We start from the raw sequence: 26233 nt of genomic DNA, 5'->3' as shown, positions 1-26233 counted from the left end.
GATGGCAATGACGACCCTGTATGCAAGACAGGGAAAGAGACACAGATGTGTATAATGGACTTTTGGACTCAGAGGGAGGAAGAGGGTGGGATGATTTGGGAGAATGACATTCTAACATGTATACTATCATGTAAGAATTGAATCGCCAGTCTATGTCTGATGCAGGATACAGCATGCTTGGAGCTGGTGCATGGGGATGACCCAGAGAGATGTTATGGGGAGGGAGGTGGGAGGGGGGTTCATGTTTGGGAACGTATGTAAGAATTAAAGATTTTAAAATTTAAAAAATAAATAAATAAATAAAATTTAAAAAAAAAAAACAAAAAAACAAAACCTGGTCTTTGCATAAACTAATGCAAATAAATTGGTCAGGGGAAGCAATGGCTGCAAAAAATACTAAGAATAAAAAAATGAGAAATAATTACAGCTAAAGAATTGTCTAACATCACAAAAATACTTCAAACAAATTAACACCAATACAGCAAATATTCAGATTTAAAAATATGCTTTTTTAAAAAAATATAGTTAAAAATTATTCATTCAGAAATAAAAAATCTTGAATGAACCATTAGCCATTAAAGAAATTATGTTTTTAAAAAGTCTACTCTGACTCTCCAAAACGTAAAACACAGGCAAAAACTTGCAGGTTGTATCACACAATCCTGAGAAAGAGTTAATATATCTTAGTTTACTGTTTCTATTAACTTAGCATTTAACTCTTCCTTCAAATTACAATGAAAACACTCAATGTTTCAAAACGGAAAATCTAAGCTATAGAATTTGCCTCCTGTCTTTGGAGAACCCTTCCTCAGGACAACAGGTAACAATCTCACTGCTTTGTCAGCTTATGCGAACTCCAGTTTTTGAGTGGTCAGATATTAATAGAGGGTTAGACACTCTCATGGACTTAAGTTTTAGGTGTTTATTCATAGGCTGTTTTTGCAGACCAAAGATACCTGTTACTTCCCTGTCGAGATTTACCAAAGGCCCCGTGTAACTGGTCGGGGCAGGGTGGGCATCTTTGGTTTTTCTGATTATGTTCTTCTCTACAGTCACCCTAAGGATGGCCCCTAAGCAGTCTGTGAAGGTGAAAAGTGAAAGTGTTACTCCCTCAGCCGTGTCCAATACTTCAAGACCCCGTGGACTGTAGCCTGCCAGGCTTCTCTGTTCATGGGATTTTCCAGGCAAGAATACTGGAGTGGGTTGCCATTCCCTTCTCCAGGGGATCTTCCCAACCCAGGGATCGAACCTGTGACTCTGTACTGCAGGCAGATTCTTTACCATCTGAGCCACTAGGTAAGTCCCATATAGTCTGTAGTCATTGCAATCACTGATATCAAACTAGCCTTGAGAAATCTTACTTGGGGTTGCATTTCAATGTCCAGATTTGGGGATATCACCTATGATGACTACACAGTAGCTTCTACCTTCCCTATAGAATTGTAAGCACCAATAAATGAAAGGATGGAGAGGAAATCTCCAACATAAGCTCTGAGGAAATAAGATCAAACTACCTCACATTAGTCTGTCACAGGCTCAAAAATATAGATTTTAGCAACTCTTCATTTTACCTTCTTCAGTAAGACTGAGTAAATGTTATGGCCCATGTCATTATTTAGAAACTAGTGCCTGGTGGCAGGAGAGGTGTTACTCATTCTTTTACCCATTCAACCAAGCTATCAAGCACCTGCTACATGCCAGAGAAAGGCTAGTCTAGTTAACTGACCAAAATGGTTCTACACTCAAGTGTTACCAAACTACAAAGGAAAAATAATGCTCACACATACCAATGTTTCAAAAATACAAAAGATACTCAACTCCATGAGGTATTTTGATGACAAAAATGAAAACAGTTCTATTATATCAAAAACCATTAAACCTTTGTTTCTAAGAGTAATATCAGATGTTGAAGGAAACTCCTTTTCCTCTAGCATCAAGTTTAAACATGGAACACATTCCCCAGTTTAATACTGCTTGCCGCTCTTCACCTACTCACTCACTTTCCCCCTTAAAGGGACTCAGGAGACTTGTAGGAGGATGAAGAAGGCTAGGCTAGGTGATGACTCTCCCCAAATCCAGCACTTCTTTGCAACCCAGGGACCTGTAGGAAGCACACAGTCTGCTCTGTTCTACTATGCAGTTATGGTTGATCTTTGAAAGCTCTGCTTCTGAGGGGGGAGGAAAGTCTGACAGTTGATTGGGACAGAAATGTTCAGTTCAGTTCAGTCACTTAGAGTCATGTCCAATTCTTTGCAACCCCATGGTCTGCAGCACTCCAGGCCTCCCTGTCCATCACTAACTCCTGGAGTTTACTCAAACTCATGTCCCTTGAGTCGGTGATTCCATCCAACCATCTCATCCTCCGTCATCACCTTCTCCTCCCACCTTCAATCTTTCTCAGCATCAGGGTCTTTTCCAGTGAGTCCATTCTCCAGATCAAGTGGCTAAAGTTTAAGAGTTTCAGCTTCAGCATCAGTCCTTCCAATGAGTATTCAGGATTGATCTCCTTCAGGATTGGCTGGTTAGATCTCCTTGCAGTCCAAGGGACTCTCAGTCTTCTCCAACACCACAGTTAAAAAGCATCGATTCTCTGGCGCTCAGCTTCCTTTATAGTTGAACTCTTACATCCATATATGACTACTGGAAAAACTATAGCTTTCACTAGTCAGACCTTTATTGGCAAAGTAATGTCTCTGCTTTTTAAGATGCTGACTAGGTTAGTCATGGCTCTTCTCCCATGGAGCAAGCATCTTTTAATTTCATGGTTGCAGTCACCATCTGCACTGATTTTGGAGCCCAAGAAAATAAAGTCTGTCACTGTTTCCATTGTTTCTCCATCTATTTGCCATGTAGTGATGGGACTGGATGCCATGATCTTCATTTTTTGAATGCTGAGTTTTAACTCACCTTTTTCACTCTCCTCTTTCACTTTCACCAAGAGGCCCTCCAGTTCCTCTTCACTTTCTGCCAAAAGGGTGGTGTCATCTGCATATCTGAGGTTATTGACATTTCTCCCGGCAATCTTCATTCCAGCTTGTGATTCATCCAGCTTGGAAGTTCACATGATGTACTCTGCATATAAAGTAAATAAGGCAGAGTGACAATATACAGCCTTGCTGTATTCCTTTCCCAGTTTGGAAAAATTTGTTGTTCCATGTCCAGTTCTAACTGTTGCTTCTTGACCTGCATACAGGTTTCTTAGGAGGCAGGTAAGGTGGTCTAGTATTTCCACCTCTTGAAGAAGTTTTCAGTTTGCTGTGATCCACACAGCCAAAGTCTTTGGAGTAGTCAATAAAGCAGAAGTAGATATGTTTTCTGGAACTCTCTTGCTTTTTTTCAATGTTCCAACGGATGTTGGCAATTTGATCTCTGCTTCCTCTGCCTTTTCTAAATCCAGCTTGAACATGTGGAAGTTCTCGGTTCATGTACTATTCATGTACATTCTCCAGGCTTGTAGAATTTTGAGCATTACTTTGCTGTTGTGTGAGATGAGTGCAATTGTGCAGTATTCTGAACATTCTCTGGCACTGCCCGTCTTTGGGATTGGAATGAAAACTGACCTTTTCCAGTCCTGTGGTCACTGCTGAGTTTTCCAAATTTGCGGGCATATTGAGTGCTGCACTTTCACAGCATCATCTTTTAGGATTTGAAATATCTCATCTGGAATTCCATTACCTCCACTAGCTTTGTTTGGAGTGATGCTTCCTAAGACCCACTTGATTTCACATTCCAGAATGTCTGGCTCTAGGTGAGTGATCACACTACTGTGGTTATCTGGGTCAGGAAGATCTTTTTTGTATAGTTCTTCTGTGTATTTTTGCCACTTTTTCTTAATATCTTCTGCTAAATGCATGGATTATGGTGGCTCAGACTGCAAAGAATCTGTCTGCCATGCAAGAGACCTGGTTTGTTCCTAGGGTCAGGAAAATCCCCTGGAGTAAGGAATGGCTACCCACTCCAGTATCCTTGCCTGGAAAACTCCATGCACAGAGAAGCATGGTGGGCTACAGTCTATGCACCACAAAGAGTCAGACAAGACTGAGCGACTCACAACACTTTCATGCTGCCTCTCACTTACAGCCCACTGACCATACTATGTCTTCCACCGGAAATAATGTTCTACCCTTTCTAGAAAATTAATATCCATGTATTAACTTTAACTTACTCTAATTATAACTTCTTCTGGAAAGATTTCCCCAAGTTAGCCTGTATGAACCCTCTATGATTTGTGTCATAAATTTAGCATACTATATTGCCATATTATATTTACTTATTTGTATTTTATACTATATAATAAGTTCTCTAAGGTATGTAGGCATTCACAGAACTCAGCAAAGCATTCAGTCCAATAAATACCTAAATACATGAGTAGAAAATGAATGCATGAATGAAGACAAGAAATCATAAATCAAAGAAAACAGACATAAAAATTACCTGAAAAATTAATTGCAGCAACATTTTTACTCACCCCTTCATGTAAGGAAAAAGTTGTAGTTAATTTAAGTTTCACAACTATATCAAAAAAAATTATAGCTGACATTTAGAAAATTAACTATTTGTTAAGCATTACACCATTAAGGAAATGAAAAAGATTTTGTTTGATTGACTGGCTTTTTTTTAGTTAAACAATGCCTATCTAAAGACACATTTTTTTTTCAATTTCTCTAGACTACCACTTAAAACTCTAATTATCTTTTCAGATTATGCCAATATTCTACTAAATAGAGACTCCATGAATATATGACCTTAATTTAAAATATATATATATGTTTATATGGTTCTCATTAATCTGATTCCATATCCTATTGATAACTGTGGGAAAAAATATGAAAGCATCTAAATTAAAAAATTAGTATAGAGACTTCCCTGGTGGTCCAGTGGTTGAGAATCTGCCTGCCAATGCAAGGGTTCTATCCTTGCTCTGGCAAGATGCCACATGCAGCGGGGCAGCTAAGGACGTGGGCCACAATCACTGAGCCCCTGTGCCCTAGAGCCAGGGCTCCACAACAAGAGAAGTCACCAGAAAGGGAAGCCTATGCACTGCAACTAGAGAGGAGCTCATGGTCACGGCAACTAGTCTCTGTGCAGGGCAGCAAAGACCCAGCACAGCCAAAAATAAACAAATAAAAATTTTTACAAATTAGTATAAATAATGATTTAAAGAATTCTCCAATGCTGAAATCTAATTAAACGGTACTCCCACACATTTTGAAGTTATATTTTAAATGTAAACAGACTTCATTGGCCATTTGAAAAGTTCTACTGAATTTCCAATTTTAGTATTTGGTAATTTTCCAAGTTTTCTGAAAGCACTATAACATGTCACATTTCCTAACTCCAAATGTAAATACAGGTTGAAATATAATAAATATTGCTATTTTTTTCTTAAAAAAATACAAGTATATATAATCTCTAAAGTTTCCCCTAGATGCACTTTTCTTTGTTTTTTTTTTTTTTGCCACAGTATCTATACATTTCTCATTTTAAAACTATTTCAGCAAATGTGAAAAACAGATGCGCTTAAGTCAATCATACTTACATGTTCTGGGATTCCTGGCTAACCAAAGAAATAGAATCAGAACCCTCTACTGGAGTAGGAATTCTTTCTGATAGCAGACTTGTCTAAAATATAAGAAATATACATTTTTCTTACTTATAGCATTACTCATAAGCTGTCATGCTACATCTTTATATTTGACTCTTACTGTAATTAAAGATTAAATTACTTGCAAATCTTAAATTATTTGATTCTTAAATATCATGCAAAGTTAATTCATAAATAAGGCACATAGATAATGTAGGGGGAAGATACTGATATATACTGTATTTGAATATTGCTCCATTATGATCTCCAGTGTCCATATAAAAACCCAGCTATCTGTAAAAATTGCTCAGAAGTAACTTCCAAAGAGTAAATCTATATAGAAACAGTCTATTTTAAGTCCCTTTTACCTGAAGAAATGAAAGCAAGGCAAAGGCTAACAGAGTTTTACCAAGATAATGCACTAGTCATAGCAAACAATGCTTCCAACCACACAAGAGAGGACTCTACACATGAACGTTACCAGAGTCAATACCGAAATTAGACTGATTGATTATATTCTTTGCAGCTGAAGATGGAAAAGCTCTATACAGTCAGCAAAAACAAGACCAGGAGCTTACTGTGGCTTAGATCACGAACTCCTTATTGCCAAACCCAGACTTAAACTGAAGAAAGTAGGGAAAACCACTAGACCATTCAGGTATGACCTAAATTAAATCCCTTATGATTATACCATAGAATTGCCAAACAGACTTAAGGGATTAGATCTGACAGAGTGCCTGAAGAATTATGGAATAAGGTTCGTTAACACAGTACAGGAGGCAGTGATCAAAACCATATCCAAGAAAAAGAAGTGCCAAAAAAAAAAAAGGCAAATGGTTGTCTGAAAAGGCCTTACAAACAGCTGAGAAAAGAAGAAGAGTGAAAGGCAAAGGAGAAAAGCAAATATTTATCCATCTGAATGCAGAGTTACAAAGAGGAGCAAGGAGAAATAAGAAAGCCTTCCCAAGTGATCAGCTCAAAGAAATAGAGGGAAAAATAGAATGGGAAAGACTAGAGATCTCTTCAAGAAAATTAGAGATACCAAGGGAACATTTCATGCAAAGATGAGCACAATAAAGGTCAGAAATGGTATGGACATGAGAGAAGCAGAAGATATTAAGAGGTTGCAAGAATACACAGAAGAACTATATAAAAAAGATCTTTATGACCCATATAACCACAGTGATGTGAGCACTCATCTAGAGCCGGACATCCTGGTGTCCAAAGTCAAGTGGGCCTTAGGAAACATCACTACGAACAAAGCTGCTGGGGGTAATGGAATTTCAGCTGAGCTATTTCAAATCTTAAAAGATGATGCTGTGAAGTGCTGCACTCAATATGCCAGCAAATTTGGAAAACTCAACAGTGGCCACAGGACTGGAAAAGGTCAGTTTTCATTTCAATCTCAAAGAAAGGCAATGCCAAAGAGTGCTCAAACTACTGCACAGTGCACTCATCTCATACTCTAGCAAGTAATGCTCAAAATTCTCCAAGCGAGGTTTCAACAATATGTGAACCATGAACTTCCAGATGTTCAATCTGGATTTAGAAATGGCAGAGGAACCAGAGATCAAATTGTCAATGTCTGTTGGATCAAAGAAAAAGCATGAGAGTTCCAAAATAACATCTACTTCTGCTTCACTGACTACACTAAAGCCTTTGACTGTGTGGATCACGGCAAACTGTGGAAAATTCTTCGAGAGATGGGAATACCCGACCATCTTATCTGCCTCCTGCAAAACCTGTATACAGGTCAAGAAGCAACAGTTAGAACTGGACATGGAGCAATGGACTGTTTCCAAATTTGGAAAGGTTAAGGCTGTATCCTGTCACCCTGCTTATTTAACTTCTATGCAAAATACATCATGAGAAATGCCAGGCTGGATGAAGCACAAGCTGGAATGAAGATTGCTGGGAGAAATATCAATAACGTCAAATATGCAGATGACACCACTCTTATGGAAGAAAGTGAAGAGGAACTAAAAAGCCTCTTGATGAAAGTGAAAGAGGAGAGTGAAAACAGCTGGCTTAAAACTCAACATTCAAAAAACGAAGATCATGGCATCCAATCCCATCACTTCATAACAAACAGATGGGAAACAATGGAAACAGTGACAGACTTTTATTTTGGGGGGCTCCAAAATCAGATGTAGATGGTGACTGCAGCTATGAAATAAAAGATGCTTATTCCTTGGAAGAAAAGCTATGACAAACCTAGACAGCATATTAAAAAGCAGAGACATTACTTTACCAACAAAGGTCCATCTAGTCAAAGTTATGGTTTTTCCAGTAGGCAAGAACGGATGTGAGACTGGACCATAAAGAAAGTTGAGTGCCAAAGAATTGATGCTGTTGAGCTATGGTGTTGGAGAAGACTCTTGAAAGTCCTTTGGACAGCAAGGAGATCAAACCAGCCAACCTGAAAGGAAATCAATCCTGAATATTCATTGGAAGGACAGATGCTGAAGCTGAAGCTCCAATACTTTGGCCACTTGGTACTTCTAATGAGAAGAGATGAATCATTAGAAAAGACACTGATGCTGGGAAAGACTGAAGGCAGGAAGAGAAGGCGATGACAGAGGATGAGATGGTTGGATGATATCACCGACTCAATGGACATTACTTGAACAAACTCCAGGAGATGGTGAAGGACAGGGAAGCCTGGCATGCTACAGTCTATGGGGTCTCAAAGAGTCAGACACAACTGAGCAACTGAACAACAAGAACAATAACCAGAAGAAAAGACTGCAGCACCCAGTTAAGTTGTAGAGCTCTATCCTATAGGGACAGGATGTACTGAAGTCATCTTTCGACAAGTTAGAAATCATGTCCTTTGGAATACTGTGATGCTAAAGAAGTCCAGTAAAATATTTTAACTGTAGTATAATATTATAACACTGAACATATCTGAAATAAAGATTTTCAGGGAAGAAAAAAGATTGAAAATACTTACCTTCTTCCAAGCCTTTGCTATAGATTCATGCAAACTATAAGGAATTAACACCTGTAAGCCTTCACATGTACCATATATTTGACGACACACAGAAGTAAAAGCTCCTTTAACCACAGGAAACATTTCTGATCCAGAAAAAATAGAAATATCTTCATCAAGAAGTTTTTTCGAAAACTGGGCAATTAGATGAGCACCTGTAGGACTAAAAGATGATACCAAAACAATGTACTTCAAGTGACCTAATTTGATTGAATTGCTTTCTCTGCACAGGTATGTCACTAACTTGTCTGTTTGGTAGTAAAGCTCACCTATTTCCATTTGTTTTACTTTTTTTTTAATTCTACTTTTTAACTTTAAGATTTAGTATATAAAACATACTCATGATTCTAAAGTCAAATCTAGGTACAATCAAGGAATAATCCCAGATATCTTTTATCTACGCCTCTTAACCCAAATATTTTTTTCCTTTCCTCTAAACTATTGCTTTTCTTTCCTTTAAAGCTATTACTACTCTTTTATCATTTCCTTTTGAAAATAAGACAAATATAATTTTATTTATTCATATACCCTTCTACTATACAAAGGGTAAACATTCTATAAACTTTCTGTTTTGTTTTTTCACTTTATATATCCTGATGACAACTCTACAGCTGTACATAAAAAAAATTTCTCATCCCCTTTTCACTACTGCTAAGCACTCCTTTGTATAAATACAATTCAATCTATTAGTCTCTTGTGATTGAATATCTGGGATGTTTCTAATATTTCCCTAATAAAACTAGAAACTCTAAACCACCGCACAATGAGGATTTAGAAGAAATTCTAACATTTTATGTCTTTTCTGTTTAATTTCAATGGGAGGGAGACACCTAAAAAAAAGAAACCTAGAAATCATAATGATAATAATGGGAGAAAATTAACTACATACAATTAAATGATGTCTATATAAAAGAAAAAAATAAGGAAGTGATGAACAATAAAAAGAACCTTAGAACTCAAGGCAAAGAGTTAGTCTTCCTAATTTTAAAATAATTATTATATATGGATAATGGATAAGAATATTTCTATATTATATATGGATATATGGATAAGAAAAAGGCTTATTATATATGGATATATGGATAAGAAAAAGGCTTATTATATATGGATATATGGATAAGAAAAAGGCTTTCCAGATATATGGCTAGAAAAAAGCTTCCAGGTTAAATATGTCAGATTGAACACATTACATTCATATCTACTCCCTTCTGAAATATTAAAATACAATAGTAAACAAAATTTTCAGAAGGTTCTTGTAGACATCAAGGACAAGGAGAAAAAAAAAGGGTATGATAAGTAACAAAGTTTAGGAATGTAGGAAAAAATGAGTAATTTAGGATCCAGAAAAATTGAATAATCAAAAATAAAACAATTAGAAACAAGAATTACACTTCTATTAATACTGAATCAAAGTTATAGAAATCCAACCTCAGTGTTTCCATCTATATAACAGAGATAACCATAGAGGCCTCTTCCTTAGTCACTGTGAGGATTAAATGGTTACCACCGCCCCACCAATCTCACCCAAAGACTTTGATCCTATGTGAGTATTGTCAGCAAGACAATATGTTCCCAGATGTAAACATATTAAAACACATGATGGAAAAAAATAACAACAGATGGCAGGAAAAGTTTGGAACACACAAAAAAAGGAAGATCAGAGGCAAAATAGAAAACAGTAACAAATATGGTAAACATTAACCCAATCATATCATACTCTAAATGACAAGGATCAATTAAAAGAAAGACTATCAGAGTAGATAAAAAAACAAGATCCAGTTATGTGGTATCTATAGAAGCCTATTAAATATAATGATAAAGACAGATTAAAAGTAAACAGATAAAGACATCATGCTGATGATCATGAGAAAGCTATACTAGCTATATTAATTTCAGACATCACAGCAAGGAAAATTACCCAAAAGGCATATTATGTAATAAAGGGGGTCAATTTTGCAAAAAGATGTAACAATCCTTAATGTGTACCTGACAGTGTCAAAGTGCATGAAGGAAAAATGGACAGAATTGCAAGGAGAAAAAGATGAGTTCACTGATGCAGTCTGAAATTTCAGCACTTTTCTGTCAGTAATTGATAGATCCAGCATGAGGACATAGCTGAACTGAACACCACAAACTACCAACAGCATATAATTGGTACCTACAGAATACTTCCAGCAGCACACTATACATTTGGCTCAAGCTCACATAGAACATTCACTGAGAGATCACATTCTGGGCCATAAAACTCATTTTAACAAATTAAAAATATCAATCATACAAAATATGCTCTCAGAACCATAAATAACTCATAGGTCAAAGAAGTATCCAGAGAAGTCTAAAACTATCCTGAACTGCTGCTGCTGCTGCTAAGTCACTTCAGTCGTGTCCGACTCTGTGTGACCCCATAGACGGCAGCCCACCAGGCTCCCCCATCCCGGGGATTCTCCAAGCAAGAACACTGGAGTAGGTTGACATTTCCTTCTCTAGTGCATGAAAGTGAAAAGTGAAAAGTGAAAGTGAAGTCGCTCAGTCGTCTCCTGCAGCTTACCAGGGTCCCCTGTCCATGGGATTTTCCAGGCAAGAGTACTGAACTAATGAAAATGAAAACACAACTCATTTGTTGGATGCACCAAAAGCAGTGTTTAGAGGGGGAAGTTTACAGCACTGAATGCATATAATAGAAAGACGATCTAAAATTCAATAATCTATAAACTTTCATCATAGAAAGTGAAATTAAATCCAAAACAAAGCAGAAAATAAAAATTAGAACAGAAATCAATGAAATTAAAACAGGAAATGAGTGGGGAGTGGAAAGCTAGTCTTTTGAAAGATCAGTAAAAGTGAAAAGACTCTAATGAGGTTAGAGAGGAAAAAAGACACAAATTAATAACATGAGAGGCTATCTCTACTAATTCCATTGATTTTAAACAGGTAATAAAGGAATACTGTAAAAAACAAATATATCAATAAAAAGTCTATGCCCACACATTAGAAAACTTAGATAACTGGACCAGTTCCTTGAAAGACACAACATGCCAAAACACAAATGATCTGAATAAACCTACCTATTAATGAAATAGAATAAATAATAAACTTCCTAAATAGAAAACACTTTGCCCAAATAGGTACACTGGTGAACTCTATCAAACATTCAAGAAATTATGCCAAATCTCTTTCAAAAGCTAGAAGTAGAGTATTTCCTAAATTATGAGACTAGTGTTACAGTAAGGCCAGACAAGAATCACGAAAACCAGAGACTGGTCTCTCTCATAAACACAGACAAAAATCCTTAAATATTAGTAAATCAAATCTAACAATGTATAAAAAGAAATATTCTAGGTATGCAAGGTGGTTCAATATTTTAAAAAATCAATTAATGTAATCTACCACATCAATAGAGTAAAAGGACACTCATTGTGGTGTTATCTGTGGAGGCAAACTCATAGACACTACCTAATATCCAATAATGTAGAGAAATTTGAATAAATTATGGTAAAATCATACAAAAATGTATTGTAGAGCTATTAAAAATGTTTCATTCTATATTCACCTAGGTAGGAAGAGGTTATGGTTACACACAAAAAACCCACAAGTAATGTATATACCATTTTTGAAAAAAAAAGAATTCTATGACTATGAACATATATATTTGATGCATCATTACAGGTACAGAGAAAGTCTAGAAGCATAAACATACTGTTATCACTGGCTGACCCAGGTGATAGAACTGAATAAGGGTTAGAGAAGGAAGATGGGGAAGTAGTTAGCTTTCCTTTGTATGGTTTAACTTAAAGTCAGTCATTTGTGGCTTTAGAAGTTCCAAGAGTATAGCCCAAGGGAGCAAAAAAGATCCTATGTAGAGTGAACCATTCTATTTTTCTTTTGAAGTTACAGACATCAAGACCTACTCTGCCTGTAGAATTCATAATCCTGGTTATTCCTTCAAATTTCTGATGGCCTAATATGTTAGTAGTTGATCAAGAAACCTAACTAGATAACTATCTAGAATAGCTATCCCAATTTTCATTAATATATGACAAGATTTTTGGAAACTTTAAATCATATTTGAGAAAATACACTAAAAAATTCTGCAAATTATTCAAAACAGAAACATACCTTTTTTCTTCAGAAGAGTTCATATTTTCTCCATAAAGTAGTAGGGTAAGTCCTTCTTCCACAGATGCAATTCTTGCCAAAATATGAGCTATATGAATTAAAGCTGTTTCAGAGCAATTTGGAGCAGCCTGTATGTTAAAGATATCATATAATTTTATGACATGCTAACATATCACAGACTAACATTCAAGGATGGTACTGTAATCTAATAAAGTTATATTATCACAACAAAAAAGAAAATGATGATTGTTAGGCTGTGAAATATGTCTGAACTAAATGCATCATTAGATTATATTCTCGTACTAGCACAGTTGATGGAGAAGGAAATGGCAACCCACTCCAGTGTTCTTGCCTGGAGAATCCCAGGGATGGGGGAGCCTGGTGGGCTGCAGTCTATGGGGTCACACAGAGTCGGATACGACTGAAGTGACTTAGCAGCAGCAGCACAGTTGATAAGGCAAAAACATACATACTTTTTACCCAAAGCTATTACTGTTTATTAAGACAGCTGAAACAACTGCTGCTATTACAATTTTATATGCATAAAATTCTAGATGACAAATGCAGTAGCTCTTCTTCTTTGCCCTTTACTTCTCACTCACTGGGCTATATTGGATCTAATTTCATTGTACATGCTATTTAACATATTAGTATCTTTTCTAAGGGACACCATCTTTTCCTATAACTGATTGGGTCATGAGTTATAGGTGTGACTACTGCTGCTACTGCTACTAAGTCGCTTCAGTCATGTCCGACTCTGTGCAATCCCATAGACGGCAGCCCGCCAGGTTCCTCTGTCCCTGGGATTCTCCAGGCAAGAATACTGGAGTGGGTTGCCATTTCCTTCTCCAATGCATGAAAGTGAAAAGTGAAAGTGAAGTCACTCAGTTGTGCCTGACTCTTAGCGACCCCATGGACTGCAGCCTACCAGGCTCCTCCGTCCATGGGATTCTCCAGGCAAGAGTTGCTGGAGTGGGTTGCCATTGCCTTCTCCATAGGTGTGACTAAGGACTATCAATTCATGAGTTGGCCAATAGCTAATGATGTCAAGTAATGAGAAAACATAAGTGGAACTGATCATATTTCCCCATTCTTTACTGTTAAAAGTAGTAAAACTAGTTTTACCAGTATACAGCAAATTAGTACACAGGAAATACCAAAAACTAGAGAGTGGTGTCAATGCTAGAGACTATCTAGAAGTCTAAGTCTACTAAAGTTTCTGTTCTTTCTGGGACCTACTTATGACCTGTACCTACATGGATGCAATGCACCTATTCTCTACGATAATTTTGAATATATCTATATGGTGACTGCAGCTATGAAATTAAAAGACGCTTGCTCCCTCAAAGGAAAGCTATGACAAACCTAGACAGTGTATTAATAAGCAGAGACATCACTTTGCCAACAAAGGTCCATATAGTCAAAGCTATGATTTTCCAGTAGTCATGTACCGATGAGAGTTGGATCACAGGCTGAGTTCCACAGAATTGATGCATTTGAACTGTAGTTCTAGAGAAGACTCTTGAGAGTCCCTTGGACAGTAAAGGAGATCAAACCAGTTAATCCTAAAGGAAATCAACCCTGAATATTCATTTGAAGGACTGATCTGAAGCTGAAGCTCCAACACTTTGGCCACCTGATTGTGAAGAGCCTACTCACTGGAAAAGACACTGATGCTGGGAAAAAAACTGAAGGCAAAAGAAGAAGAAAGGGGTGACAGAGAATGAGATGGTTGGATGGCATCACTGACTCAGTGGACATGAATTTGAGTAAACTCTGGGACAGAGGGGAGGACAGAGGAGCCTGGCATGCTGTAGCCATGGAGTTGCAAAGAGTCGGGCATGACTTAGTGAGTGAACGGAAAACACGCTGCAACCAATACATTCTAATAAATTCAGTGGGTTAGTTTAACTAATGCGGGGTCAGGTATATTCACCTGAAGAATTCTTAACTAGATGATCTAATGTTTAATTTGTTACTTTCACACCAAATATCTTTCTTGAAAGAACTTCTCTACTTTCCTTCATTCATACACACATTTTTAAATTTTCTTTTTCCTCATTTTCAATATTTTATTTGTTTAATATTCTGTCTTTCCTATTAGAGCAGGTTCCTTAAAAAGCAATGACCATGTCTTAGTTACTTCTATAGTTCAACTACCTAGCACAGAACCAGTGATGCAGCAGGGGCTCTGTGGGTAGTGTTCAATGTCTTACGGGAGATAATGAATGTCTATTATGTGCCAGACAGTTGTTTTTTACTCTCAAGAATCATTGCAACTTAGGTACAATTACAGAAGTACATAATGTGAGAATATAGACAAACACCTAAATCTGTCAGGGAGAATTGAGAGAAAATTTCAAGATACAATAAACTATGGTCTGAAGAACAAACAGACCAAGTTAGAGACTTTCCAGGACAAGGAAAAAGTGTTTGAAGATAGGGAAATACTATAACCTGACTTAGAAATTGCAAATGATCTCTTATAACTGAAATATACAGGAAAGAAACAGGTACAATATAAGAAAATGGAAAACAATATAAATATCTAGTTGAAAAGTCTGAAGTTGATCCAGCAAGCAACAAGTAGCCTTAGTGGCAAAATAGGAATAGGCTGGAAAGTGGAAAAACTGAACAAGAAAAAATGTGTATATTCCAAGCAAGAAATTATCGGGGCTTAAACAAAAGTAATAACTATACTCGTGGCTCAGCAGTAAAGAATCCGCCTGCAATACAGGAGATTCTGGAGATGCACGTTTGATCTCTGGGTTGGGAAAATCCCACAGAGGAGGAAATGGCAACCCATTCCCGTAATCTCGCTGGGAAAATCCTATGGACAAAGGAGTCTGGCCAGTGGGCAACAGTCCCTGGGTTCACAAAAGAGTCAGAATTGACTGAGCATGCATGCACACACACAAACAAAAGCAAAAACAGTGGGGATTAAGAGAAATACCTGGATTTTAGACATATGCAGGGGGGGAAAAATCTATAGGTCTTAAATACAAATTGAATGTAGAGAATGAAGGAGTTCCCATTTATAGAACAGAGCAAGGGCAGGAAAAAAAAAATACTGTTTTGAAAATGCTGTTTGGCTCATGGAATAAATAACAAAAAAAGGTGTTCAGTAGGTACCTGAAGTTAGTAGGCAGCTAAAGAAGTCTGGAGCTGAAGAGATCTAATCATCCAGGGAAAGTATACTAAGAGAAAGAAAAGTGAACTAGGTCCTGAATCACTGAGACAGCAGGGACTTGGAAGGGAAACCACAGAGGTAACAAAGAATATTTAGAAAGGGACAGAAAAAACAGAAAGATTGTAGGAAAGCTAAGGAAACATAATTTCAGAACTGATCTACTGTGTTAATGATCAAATCTGAAAAGTTACATGTTTTAAAATTGTACAGGCAACTGCAATCAAAGCTCCATCAGTGATATGATGAAGGCAAGATTATAATACAATGAGGTGAGAAACAATGGGGAGAGAAGGAGCCAAGACAAGAATGGTAACCTGCCATAATTAAAAGCTTATTGTTAAAAAGATCAGATATAAGGTGGTAGTTAAAACTGTACACTGGGTAATCAAGAGCTTCCCCCATCCCAACACATTTACAGGTAAAAGAAAGATGCCAATAAAACAGAAAGTTAAAGATAGATAGATGAAAGCTAAGAAGCAATACGGGAAATAGATGGGGAAATAATGGAAACAGTGGAAGACTTGATTTTAGGGGGGCTCCAAAATCACTGCAGATGGTGACTGCAGCCATGAAATTAAAAGACTCTTACTCCTTGGAAGGAAAGTTATAACCAAACTAGACAGCATATTCAAAAGCAGAGACATTACTTTGCCAACAAAGGTCCGTTTAGTCAAGGCTATGGTTTTTCCAGTAGTCATGTATGGATGTGAAAGTTGGACTGTGAAGAAAGCTGAGGACCGAAGAACTAATGCTTTTGAACTGTGGTGTTGGAGAAGACTCCTGAGAGTCCCTTGGACTGCAAGGAGGTCCAACCAGTCCATCCTAAAGGAGATCAGTCCTGGGTGTTCATTGGAAGGACTGATGCTAAAGCTGAAACTCCAATACTTTGGCCACCTCATGCGAAGAGTTGACTCATTGGAAAAGACCCTGATGCTGGGAGGGATTGGGGGCAGGAAGAGAAGGGGACGACAGAGGATGAGATGGCTGGATGGCATCACCGACTCGACGGACATGAGTTTGAGTGAACTCCGGGAGTTGGTGATGGACAGGGAGGCCTGGCGTGCTGCGATTCATGGGGTCGCAAACAGTCGGACATGACTGAGCGACTAAACTGAACTGAACTGAAGAAGCAATAGCTATGGTTCAAGATCCAGGAGTACGTTTCTTAACTCTGGTATAGTTTACATTTTGAAATTTATGTTATGGCATTCTATAATATTAATTTGTATATTATGATCTACTTATTTCTTCTCTGGTCATCCTGTTTTCCTGAGGCTGACTAAGATCAAAATGTTTTCATTGTAACCACTTACTTTCCCAGAATTCCACACTTTGTACCACAGTCACATAAATGTTTAAAGCTTTCTGAATGAGCAATAAATGATGAATATGTGAGTGGGTGAACAGCTGCCCATCCCACTGAGAGGTGGGTAAAGGGAGAAGAAATCAATAAAAACACTACAAAACACAGACACGGAAAATCAAAAACCTTTAGTCTATTGCTAAGGCTTTCAGTAATTTCCCAGAAATTTAGTTACAGGAGTGGAGAGATATATTACACAGACCGCACTAGTGGTAATGGTATCAACTCTTCCACCTATTAAATGTCTGACATTAAGCAGTTTCTTTCAGCCTCGGGTGTGATGGATACAGTATATAATGTAAGTAATATACTGCACAAACTGCAGAGACATACATATGTCCAGAACTGGGATGCTTATAAGTTTATCTAAAATAATACTTGTTCTTCATATTTAAAAAAAAGCTGACTCCAGGAAAATATTTCCAAAGGCTATACAGTTGTCATTAAAACAAACAACAAAGTACTCATAAGACTTAAAAGATTTATAAAACAAATATCTTAATAGAAAACTTCAGTCCTTGCCTGACCAGAAAAAAAGATTAAGATGTTATATGGACTTTTCTCTCACACAGTCTTAACTAAAATCAACTAACTGTATGAAGTAAGATTTAAAATACATTTATATGGAAAATAGTATAATACTTCAAATGATGAAATTTAGAAGTCCCATTGAATATTCACTAATACCCAATTAAGAGACTCTTTAATACCAACCTTAGTTCCTTTCATTAAGTTATGAATAGGCTGAAGAAGAGCCTCAATCACAGTGTTGTTATATAAGCATTCAATTGCACATTCTTTCTGATCACAGAGTATACACAGAACTTCAGTTGCCATACTTGCAGGAGAATAATCCTCTGATGAAGAAGAAGTATTTTTTGAAAATTTAATAAGACATTACTTACATCTTTTGTTCTGTATTAGCTATTGCTATTTCAAAAAGCTCATCAAGGTTAATTAAAGAGTTTAAAAATCATACAATTCAATGCTCGGAGGATGATTTATTACCAAATTATGACCTGAAACTTGAGAATATTTGCTTAATGTATCTTCAAGTTAATGAAACTAAATGACATTATAAACACCAAAAGACATCATTAGATCATTTGCTGTTTGACATTAAAGCTCTGCTTGATAGTGAGGATGTAGCTTGAAGCAAATTCACAACTACTCCCCTCCTGGCAAACATCTTTCTTATTGCATTCACTTTTCTTCTTTTTCTTAAAAAAAGAAGAAAGTATATTCAGGTGGCAAGCCTGGGAGAAAACTAGAATCATTAAAAAATATAAAACACAGCCAAAAAGAAAGCAGAGGAGAAACTGTAATGGAAACTAGCATATTTCTTGTATTAGCATAAAACCAATGAAATAAATGAACATTTTTTAAGACTTTTAAAAATATATATATTCAGGAAGACACAGATATAAATAAATATAATATAGAGAACAGTCCCAAAATTAATGTGGTATTTTTAGTTTCATAAATTAACATTTGCAGATATTTGCCTCCTAATATACTAAACAAAATAGCATTTTACATGAAGAAATTAAGGAACCAAAAGTTAGTAATGTAAGGTTTTCCTAGTAATATACAATATAAAAACACTAAAGTTCTTAATTTATACTCTAATATTCCATACTCCATAAATTCACTAAGCAAATACTTGACAGGACCAATTTAATTTATTATGAATAATGTTATCTTAATGAAATCTCTTTACCAAATGAGGTCTGTCAAAACATCCAGAAAATAGAATATTTTTCCATGGTTTCTATTTCTCTATTTATAATAGAAGCAGATTACCTAAATGACCAGGTGACGTCATCTTTGGACAAGCTGGTGAACGATAGATAAGTTGGGTAAACAGAACCAGAAGATCTGTAAGGGATACTGAATCTTCAAAAAGGAAGAAAAAGAAAGTCATTTTCTAGCATATGTTTACAAGTTAGAAAATGTTAAACTAATCATCCATCCTCCCAATCTGAGTTTTCATAGAGACTATGGGACAATTAAGAAAAAAGGGTCTATAATACAAGATTATATCCAGAAGAATAAATTAGACATAGTTGCCTAAAAATCACAGCTAGTTTTTAGCGGAATCAGAACAAGGGCTTCTCGTTCTGAATCCAGACTTGAATCATCCAATATATCTAGGATTTTAAAAGGCAGAGAAAAAAAAATAAGGAAAACATTAAAGACAGGGGAAATAGAATTATACAAATGAAGAAGTACATACTGGGAGAAAAAAAATAATAATAATACTTTACACAAGCCTGTCAGCAAACTGAAAGGTATCTTGCTCAGTATCGTAGGAGAGACCAAGCCAAATCTCTAAACTAAAAAATCATAGCACAAATTTTATCATACCTGAACATATTCGTATCTCCTAATTGCACTTACCTTTTCTAGTCTTTAACTTTATAGGAAATAGTTTTCGGCCTTGTGTATAGATCAGTAATCTTCCCAAAAGGCTCAGTGAGTGAATGAAATAAATGTATTGTAATTCTTGTCCTGAATAGTAGAAAGTTTTCTGCTTAATCCCTTAAAAGAAAAACAATTACATTTGTTTCAATGCTATTATATTTCATTGTACCTGTTTTTAATTCTCTCTGAACATTAAACAAGGTTGCAGTCTATAATGGAGACACTTGGTATAAATTTCTTTAAAAATCCTTTACTGTCTCCCAAGATACTTTAATACACTTAAATCTAAAGAAAAGCATTCATTACAAAATTTATCAAATCTCAGAAAAGTATAACAGGCATACAGTGATCATTCTAAAACAAATGCCATAAGATTGTTAGTTATCTGTCATTATAAAGAGGCTTTGAATTAAGGAAGGAAGGAACTCAATATAAAACATTATTACTACATAATTCTACCAGTTAAAGGCCAATAGCACAATCATATTTATAACCATGTTAGTAGATGAAATTAGAATTGCTAAAATAAAGGCATCTTCTAACATATATCATTTATTCACTCATTCATCCATACATTTGAGATCTACTGAGTATCTGTTTATATAAGACCTTGAACTATTTGCTGGTATCAAAAACGAAGAAGAGTGAAACCAGGCTTCCAATGGCAAACAGCCTGATATGAACAGAGGACGGGGAAGATAAGTAGGAGAAACAAATGGCTAGAGGATAGCAGCAACGTATCAGGACTTAGCTTCAGAAAGAGTATGGGCTTTATTATAGAAGCAACTGGGATGATACTAAAGGGTTTCAGCAGAAAAGTAATCAAATATGCTTGTGGAAAACTGACTGATGGCAATATGGAAAGGTGAATAGAAGGTCAAGGCTTAAAGTAACACTCATTAGGAAAATCATGAACAAAAGCATCCATTAGAATAAAGAATGGAGAAGATGAGACAAAAAATAAATGTTCAAGGAAATAAAATCAATGTGCCTTAGCTAGAATTACATGTAGACCATGAAAAGATTAAAAAAAATTCTCAAGTTTCTGAGTACACAGTAAATTCTTATTCTATTTATTTCTGAAGAAAAAAATGTTTAGAAAGATAATAATGATTTCAGTCCTTGATATTTTAATATTGACGTTCCCAAGGATCTTCCAAATAGAATACTAAGTATGAGTACATTGGTCTGGGACTCAGGAAAGGAATACAGACTTAAACATTTCAGGGTGATCATTTATATATAAAAATATGTAATACTTGAAACCATGAGAGTGAATGGGCTCCCTCAAGAGACAACAGGTAGACTAAGCTGAAAAAAAAAGCAAAGAGCAAAACTTTTTTAAGTACAGACATAAAAAGAGCCTTTCAAATGACTAAGAAAAATGTGTTAGATGAGAATGAAGAACTCTAAGAAATAATGGTACCAGGAAGATGAGGGAAAGAGTCAAGAGAGGCAAATGCTGTAAAATGAGGGCAAGAAAGAAGAGAAAGTTAATGGGAAGACCATGGAGCAGCAGAAATAAGTCTCATTGCCATGGCTGAGAAGTGAATAGGAGATAAAGAAATGGGGCCTGGGTATATATTCAATAGTTAGAAGGCCTTTTCTCTTAAGGAAAGCAAAGAGAAGTAAGGTATATATGAAATTGCTCAGTTTTTTATATGAAAAATATGAGCAGGTTTAGAGAATGCAAGGAAAGGTACCAATACAAAGGAAGACAACAACAAATGAAACAATGGTTCTTAAACAAAACAAAACCCCAGATAGGAACAGAATCAAGAGCAGACAAGCAGTTCAATCTGGAACAGAAGGATTACCTCTTCATTCTAACTGGGAGAAAGGGAACACTGATAGGGCACATAAATATGCATCTGTATGCATAAATGCAGGACATCTAGGAATTCCATATCTAAAAACTTCCATTTTTCCCAGTGAGATAGGATGTAAGATTTCCTCTTAGAAAAATGCGGGCAGGGCCAAGACAGTGAGTTTGATGAAATTCATTGAACACTGAAGAAAGAATATCTAAAATGATTCCAAAGCAACACAAAGAGCTGCTGAAGCTAGAGAAATACATCAGTGCACTATCAATTTAATGTTACAACACTCTGCTCAATTTTTCTGAGGACCGGAAGTGACCTAGAGTCTCTGCTCAATTTCAAGAGGACCAGAGGTGATCTAGCGTCTCTGCTCAATATCCTGAGGACCAGAGGTGACCTAGAGTCTCTGCTCAATTTCCTGGAGACCACAGGTGACCTAGAGCCTCTGCTTAATTTCTGAAGACCAGAGATGACCTAGAGTAGAGGAACTGTAGGCAGGAAACTCTGAAAGAGAAGAAAGCAAAAATTTTGAAAGAAGTGTTGAAAGACTGCAGTGAAGCACCCTGAAGTCTTCACTAGACAGGGAAAAAACCAAGGCAATGAAGGGCTGGGAGAGTGGTAGGGAAAAAAAGCTAGATACAATATCTTAATATTGATTAGAAAAATTAATGAATTTACAGATTATACACACACACACACACACACATACACACACAGGCTTCACTATCAGCTAAGACATTAAAGAATATGCCTGCAATGCAGGAGACCCAGGTTCGACCCCTGGGTTGGTAATATCTCCTGGAGAAGAGAATGACTACCCACTCCAGCATTCTTGCCTGGAGAATTCCATGGACAGAGGAGCCTGGTGGGCTACAGTCCATGTGGTCACAGAGAGTCAGACATGACTGAGTGACTTTTACTCTCATATGCTTATAAACTTATATATCTTTGTCTTCTCTCAAAGTTCTGGCTTCTTTCTGTACTTTCTCCTTTACTACAAAACATTTATATTTTGAAACCTGTTAATAACTGGTCTTTGGCCATTTTTCTTGAGTAAAGAATTTATTAAGGGATAAAAAAATTATAAGATATCTTCATATTCTCAAAGAACTTAATATTTCCCTAAAGAAGTGAGGTAGAATGATAAAAGATATCAAATTCACATACAAAGCTGTATGAAGTCAGCAAGAACAATAAAAATTCACCCAAGGCGAAGAAGCCTTCTTGAAAAACTCAAAGTTTACTCTTTCACAATAAGATTTTTACCAGTGTAGGGATTATGGATAGTGGCAGCAGGAGCAGGAATAACCAAAGTGTAGGCACTGGTGTGCCTTCTAAGAGAAGTTTCACTTCTATCAATAACTAGATATGAGATTAGATAGATATATAAGGGCCAGGCTATGAAACATCTAGAATATTTTAGCTCAGACTGAGGATAAGCAGAGAAGAATCATAAAATGGGGCTAAGTGTTCAATAATAGAACAGTATTCTGTAGAAATTTTCCTCCCACTAAAATGCACCTGATATATTTTCATTCTTTCTTCCTCTAGTGTATTACTGCAGTGTAACTCACGAGGACATACACTGTGTTATGAACTGAAAAACTGCAGATTGTATGAATCACTATGATAACTTCAAACATAGATCTGCTACAAAAGGTCACATTATGCTGTATCTTAAATCTGTGGAAAGTCTCTTGTATTAGACAAAGCAATCTAATTTATTATGATATTAATAAATTACAAATCTGTTTATTAATAAAATTTACCATTTTCTAAAATGTAACAAAATATAATACTTACCACAAGACTTTGAATGTTCCAAAACTTCATCACCTTTCATGGTTTCACACAACTCAAAGTACTGAACACACTGCTGAACCGCTGTAGTTATCTAACAAAATAACAGCTTATTAATCCTAAAATTTTAAGCACACAAGTCCATGTATTAAAGAAGTTAGTCAAGGCTGTAAAATACGTTGAGAAAATATCTAAGAAAAATATTTAGAAAATTTAGAATAGCACCTTTCCACTGAAGCTCAGTCTCTGCAGTTACATTTTAACTACGGCTTCATTCCAGGAAACACGGAAAATATTTGTAGACCAATAAATATACTATTGTTATAATGTTAGTATTAAGACAAAAATACAAATGTATTTTACATTTTATAGTGAACAATGAAAAAATTCTGGTCATGACTTTAAAAATTCTCTTGTCAATATCCCCAATTTCCTTGCCTTAAGAGTCTTTTCTTCCTACTTAGCCAGTAAAACGTGACCTGTATCTAGCTTTCATTTCCATCTTAGATACCAGAATTGCTAAAAGCTGATAAAGAAAATTTTCAATACAAAGAAGAGTCATTAAAAACGATCTCCAACTTCTGTACTCAGTGATTCTCTGGCAGTCTTCATTCTACCTCCTTTTCCCACTCTCCTCAAGCAAAGATTTCAAATGTTCTTCCTTTCCTCTGCACCTACATACTTCCTGTAGATACCATCTCATTCTGCTCTCAGATAAAATAGAGGTAACCAGTGAGTTAAGGAGTAATAATTGCTAGATGTAGTAATAAAGAGGGTTTTGTTGATCTTCAAAAGATCAATTTCAAGGGAGCTTGGGGAACAGAACTAACTATAAGGAAAGGGAACAGGAACTGAAAAATTAAAGGCAGATAGTATAATTTTCATTTTCAAGAAGGTTGGCCATGAAAGAAAAACAGGGTAAAACATAGGGGTGAGGTCTTAGGTCAAGAATGAATTCTTCAGGTTGAAAGGATATAGGCTTACTTAAGTAGAAAGGCAGTTAAGAGTATATAGAAGAGAAAGGATAATTGATAGAATAGTGTCTAAGAGCAGGAGCAGCTAGGACCTAAAGGAAAGGAAAGGTTAAGCTTTAGATGGGAAAAACGAAGGAGGCTATGTGGACAGAGATGAGTTCATAATGATGGAATCAAGGAATTGACAGATTTCCTAGTCTCATTCATTCTTATGGCCTTATTTCATGTAGAAGAATTAGCATGGCAGGATTACCATCATTAGAATGGCCTGCCTATAAGACTGGACCTTGACCATCATCTGAAAACTTGGATTTCAGGATTTTTCCTACCATTCTAAAAACTGTACCTCAACAAACAATGTGGTTTTTATGCTGAACGTCTGTTTTCCTTCTGGGTGTGTGGAATTCCGGGTATATAGTAGGCAGAAGGTGCAAACATGATTAATCCCTGATTTAAAAAGAAAACCAGAATTGAAAGAGACACATGTACCCCAATGTTCATCGCAGCACTGTTTATAATAGCCAGGACATGGAAACAACCTAGATGTCCATCAGCAGATGAATGGATAAGAAAGCTGTGGTACATATACACAATGGAGTATTACTCAGCCGTTAAAAAGAATTCATTTGAATCAGTTCTGATGAGATGGATGAAACTGGAGCCAATTATACAGAGTGAAGTAAGCCAGAAAGAAAAACACCAATACAGTATACTAACACATATATATGGAATTTAGGAAGATGGCAATGACGACCCTGTATGCAAGACAGGAAAAAAGACACAGATGTGTATACCGGACTTTTGGACTCAGAGGGAGAGGGAGAGGGTGGGATGATTTGGGAGAATGGGAATTCTAACATGTATACTGTCATGTAAGAATTGAATCGCCAGTCCATGTCTGACGTAGGGTGCAGCTTGCTTGGGGCTGGTGCATGGGGATGACCCAGAGAGATGTTGTGGGGAGGGAGGTGGGAGGGGGTTCATGTTTGGGAACGCATGTAAGAATTAAAGATGTTAAAATTTAAAAAAAATAAAAAATTAAAAAAAATTAAAAAAAAAAAAAGAAAAAAGAAAACGGGCACTAAATCTCTAATAAATTTGGTAGACAACATCTCACATGAGTTGTCATAATTTGACACTGGAGAAATTAAGATGAGTCCTGTGCGACTCTGCTGGGAAAAAAGACTCTTAGAAGTTCATTCTTGTGGAAACATGTATAATATCATATAAGAAACGAATCGCCAGTCCAGGTTCGATACAGGATCCTTGGGGCTGGTGCACTGGGATGACCCGGAGGGATGGTTCAGGTAGGAAGATGGGAAGGGGGGTTCAGGATGGGGAACATGTGTATGCCCATGGCGGATTCATGTTGATGTGTGGCAGAACCAATACAATATTGCAAAGTAAAAAATAAAATAAAATAAGTTCATGCTTGGTATCTTCTCCAGTGTGCCTTATCCTTACACCGGTTCTGTTTTGCATCGTTTTTTGGTAAGAAACCATAGCTGGGAGTACAACTACATGCTGAGTGCTAGAAATTCTCCCAGTAAATCATCAAATCTAGGGATGGGCTTTGGGAACCCCCTTCCATATCTATGTCTAAATCAATCTTTAGGATCCAGATCAATAAAATGAAATCTCCCCACCAGGAAATCTGGATCTCAAACTTGATACAACCAAATCTACCAAATCTAAAGTCATAACCTTTTTCAAAATCCTGTTTTCTTCCTACTGTGTAACTTATATCAATGAATGACAAATATGCAAATGAGTAAGTCCTGACCCAAAGTATGAGTCACTAAGTCGTGTCTGACTCTTCGTGACCCCATGGACTGCAGCTCAGCAGGCTCCTCTGTTCATGGAATTCTCCAGACAGGAATACTGGAGTGGGTAGCCATTTCCTTCTCCAGGGGAACTTCTTGACCCATGGATTGAACCTGCGCCTCCTGCATTGCAGGTGTTTTCTTTAT

General features: G+C 36.5%; 1 protein-coding gene across 2 annotated transcripts in view; it reads right to left on the bottom strand.

Moving 5' to 3' along the window:
* Positions 1 to 26233, bottom strand: part of TBC1D32 (TBC1 domain family member 32) — a 193378-nt gene that overhangs the window by 126041 nt on the left and 41104 nt on the right. For both annotated transcript variants that reach the window (XM_018053005.1, XM_018053006.1), the window contains 7 exons: positions 23293 to 23383; positions 19646 to 19786; positions 19049 to 19141; positions 17960 to 18102; positions 12693 to 12820; positions 8538 to 8739; positions 5540 to 5622 (listed from right to left, as the gene is read on the bottom strand). In XM_018053005.1, the coding sequence (XP_017908494.1) occupies positions 5540 to 5622; positions 8538 to 8739; positions 12693 to 12820; positions 17960 to 18102; positions 19049 to 19141; positions 19646 to 19786; positions 23293 to 23383 (881 nt within the window). The remainder of the gene's footprint in view (positions 1 to 5539; positions 5623 to 8537; positions 8740 to 12692; positions 12821 to 17959; positions 18103 to 19048; positions 19142 to 19645; positions 19787 to 23292; positions 23384 to 26233) is intronic.

This window comes from Capra hircus, chromosome 9 (genome assembly GCF_001704415.2).
Source record: "Capra hircus breed San Clemente chromosome 9, ASM170441v1, whole genome shotgun sequence".
Taxonomy (NCBI): Eukaryota; Metazoa; Chordata; class Mammalia; order Artiodactyla; family Bovidae; genus Capra; species Capra hircus.
The sequence above is the reverse complement of the archived record's forward strand: the minus strand, read 5'-3'. Positions and strand labels throughout refer to the sequence as shown.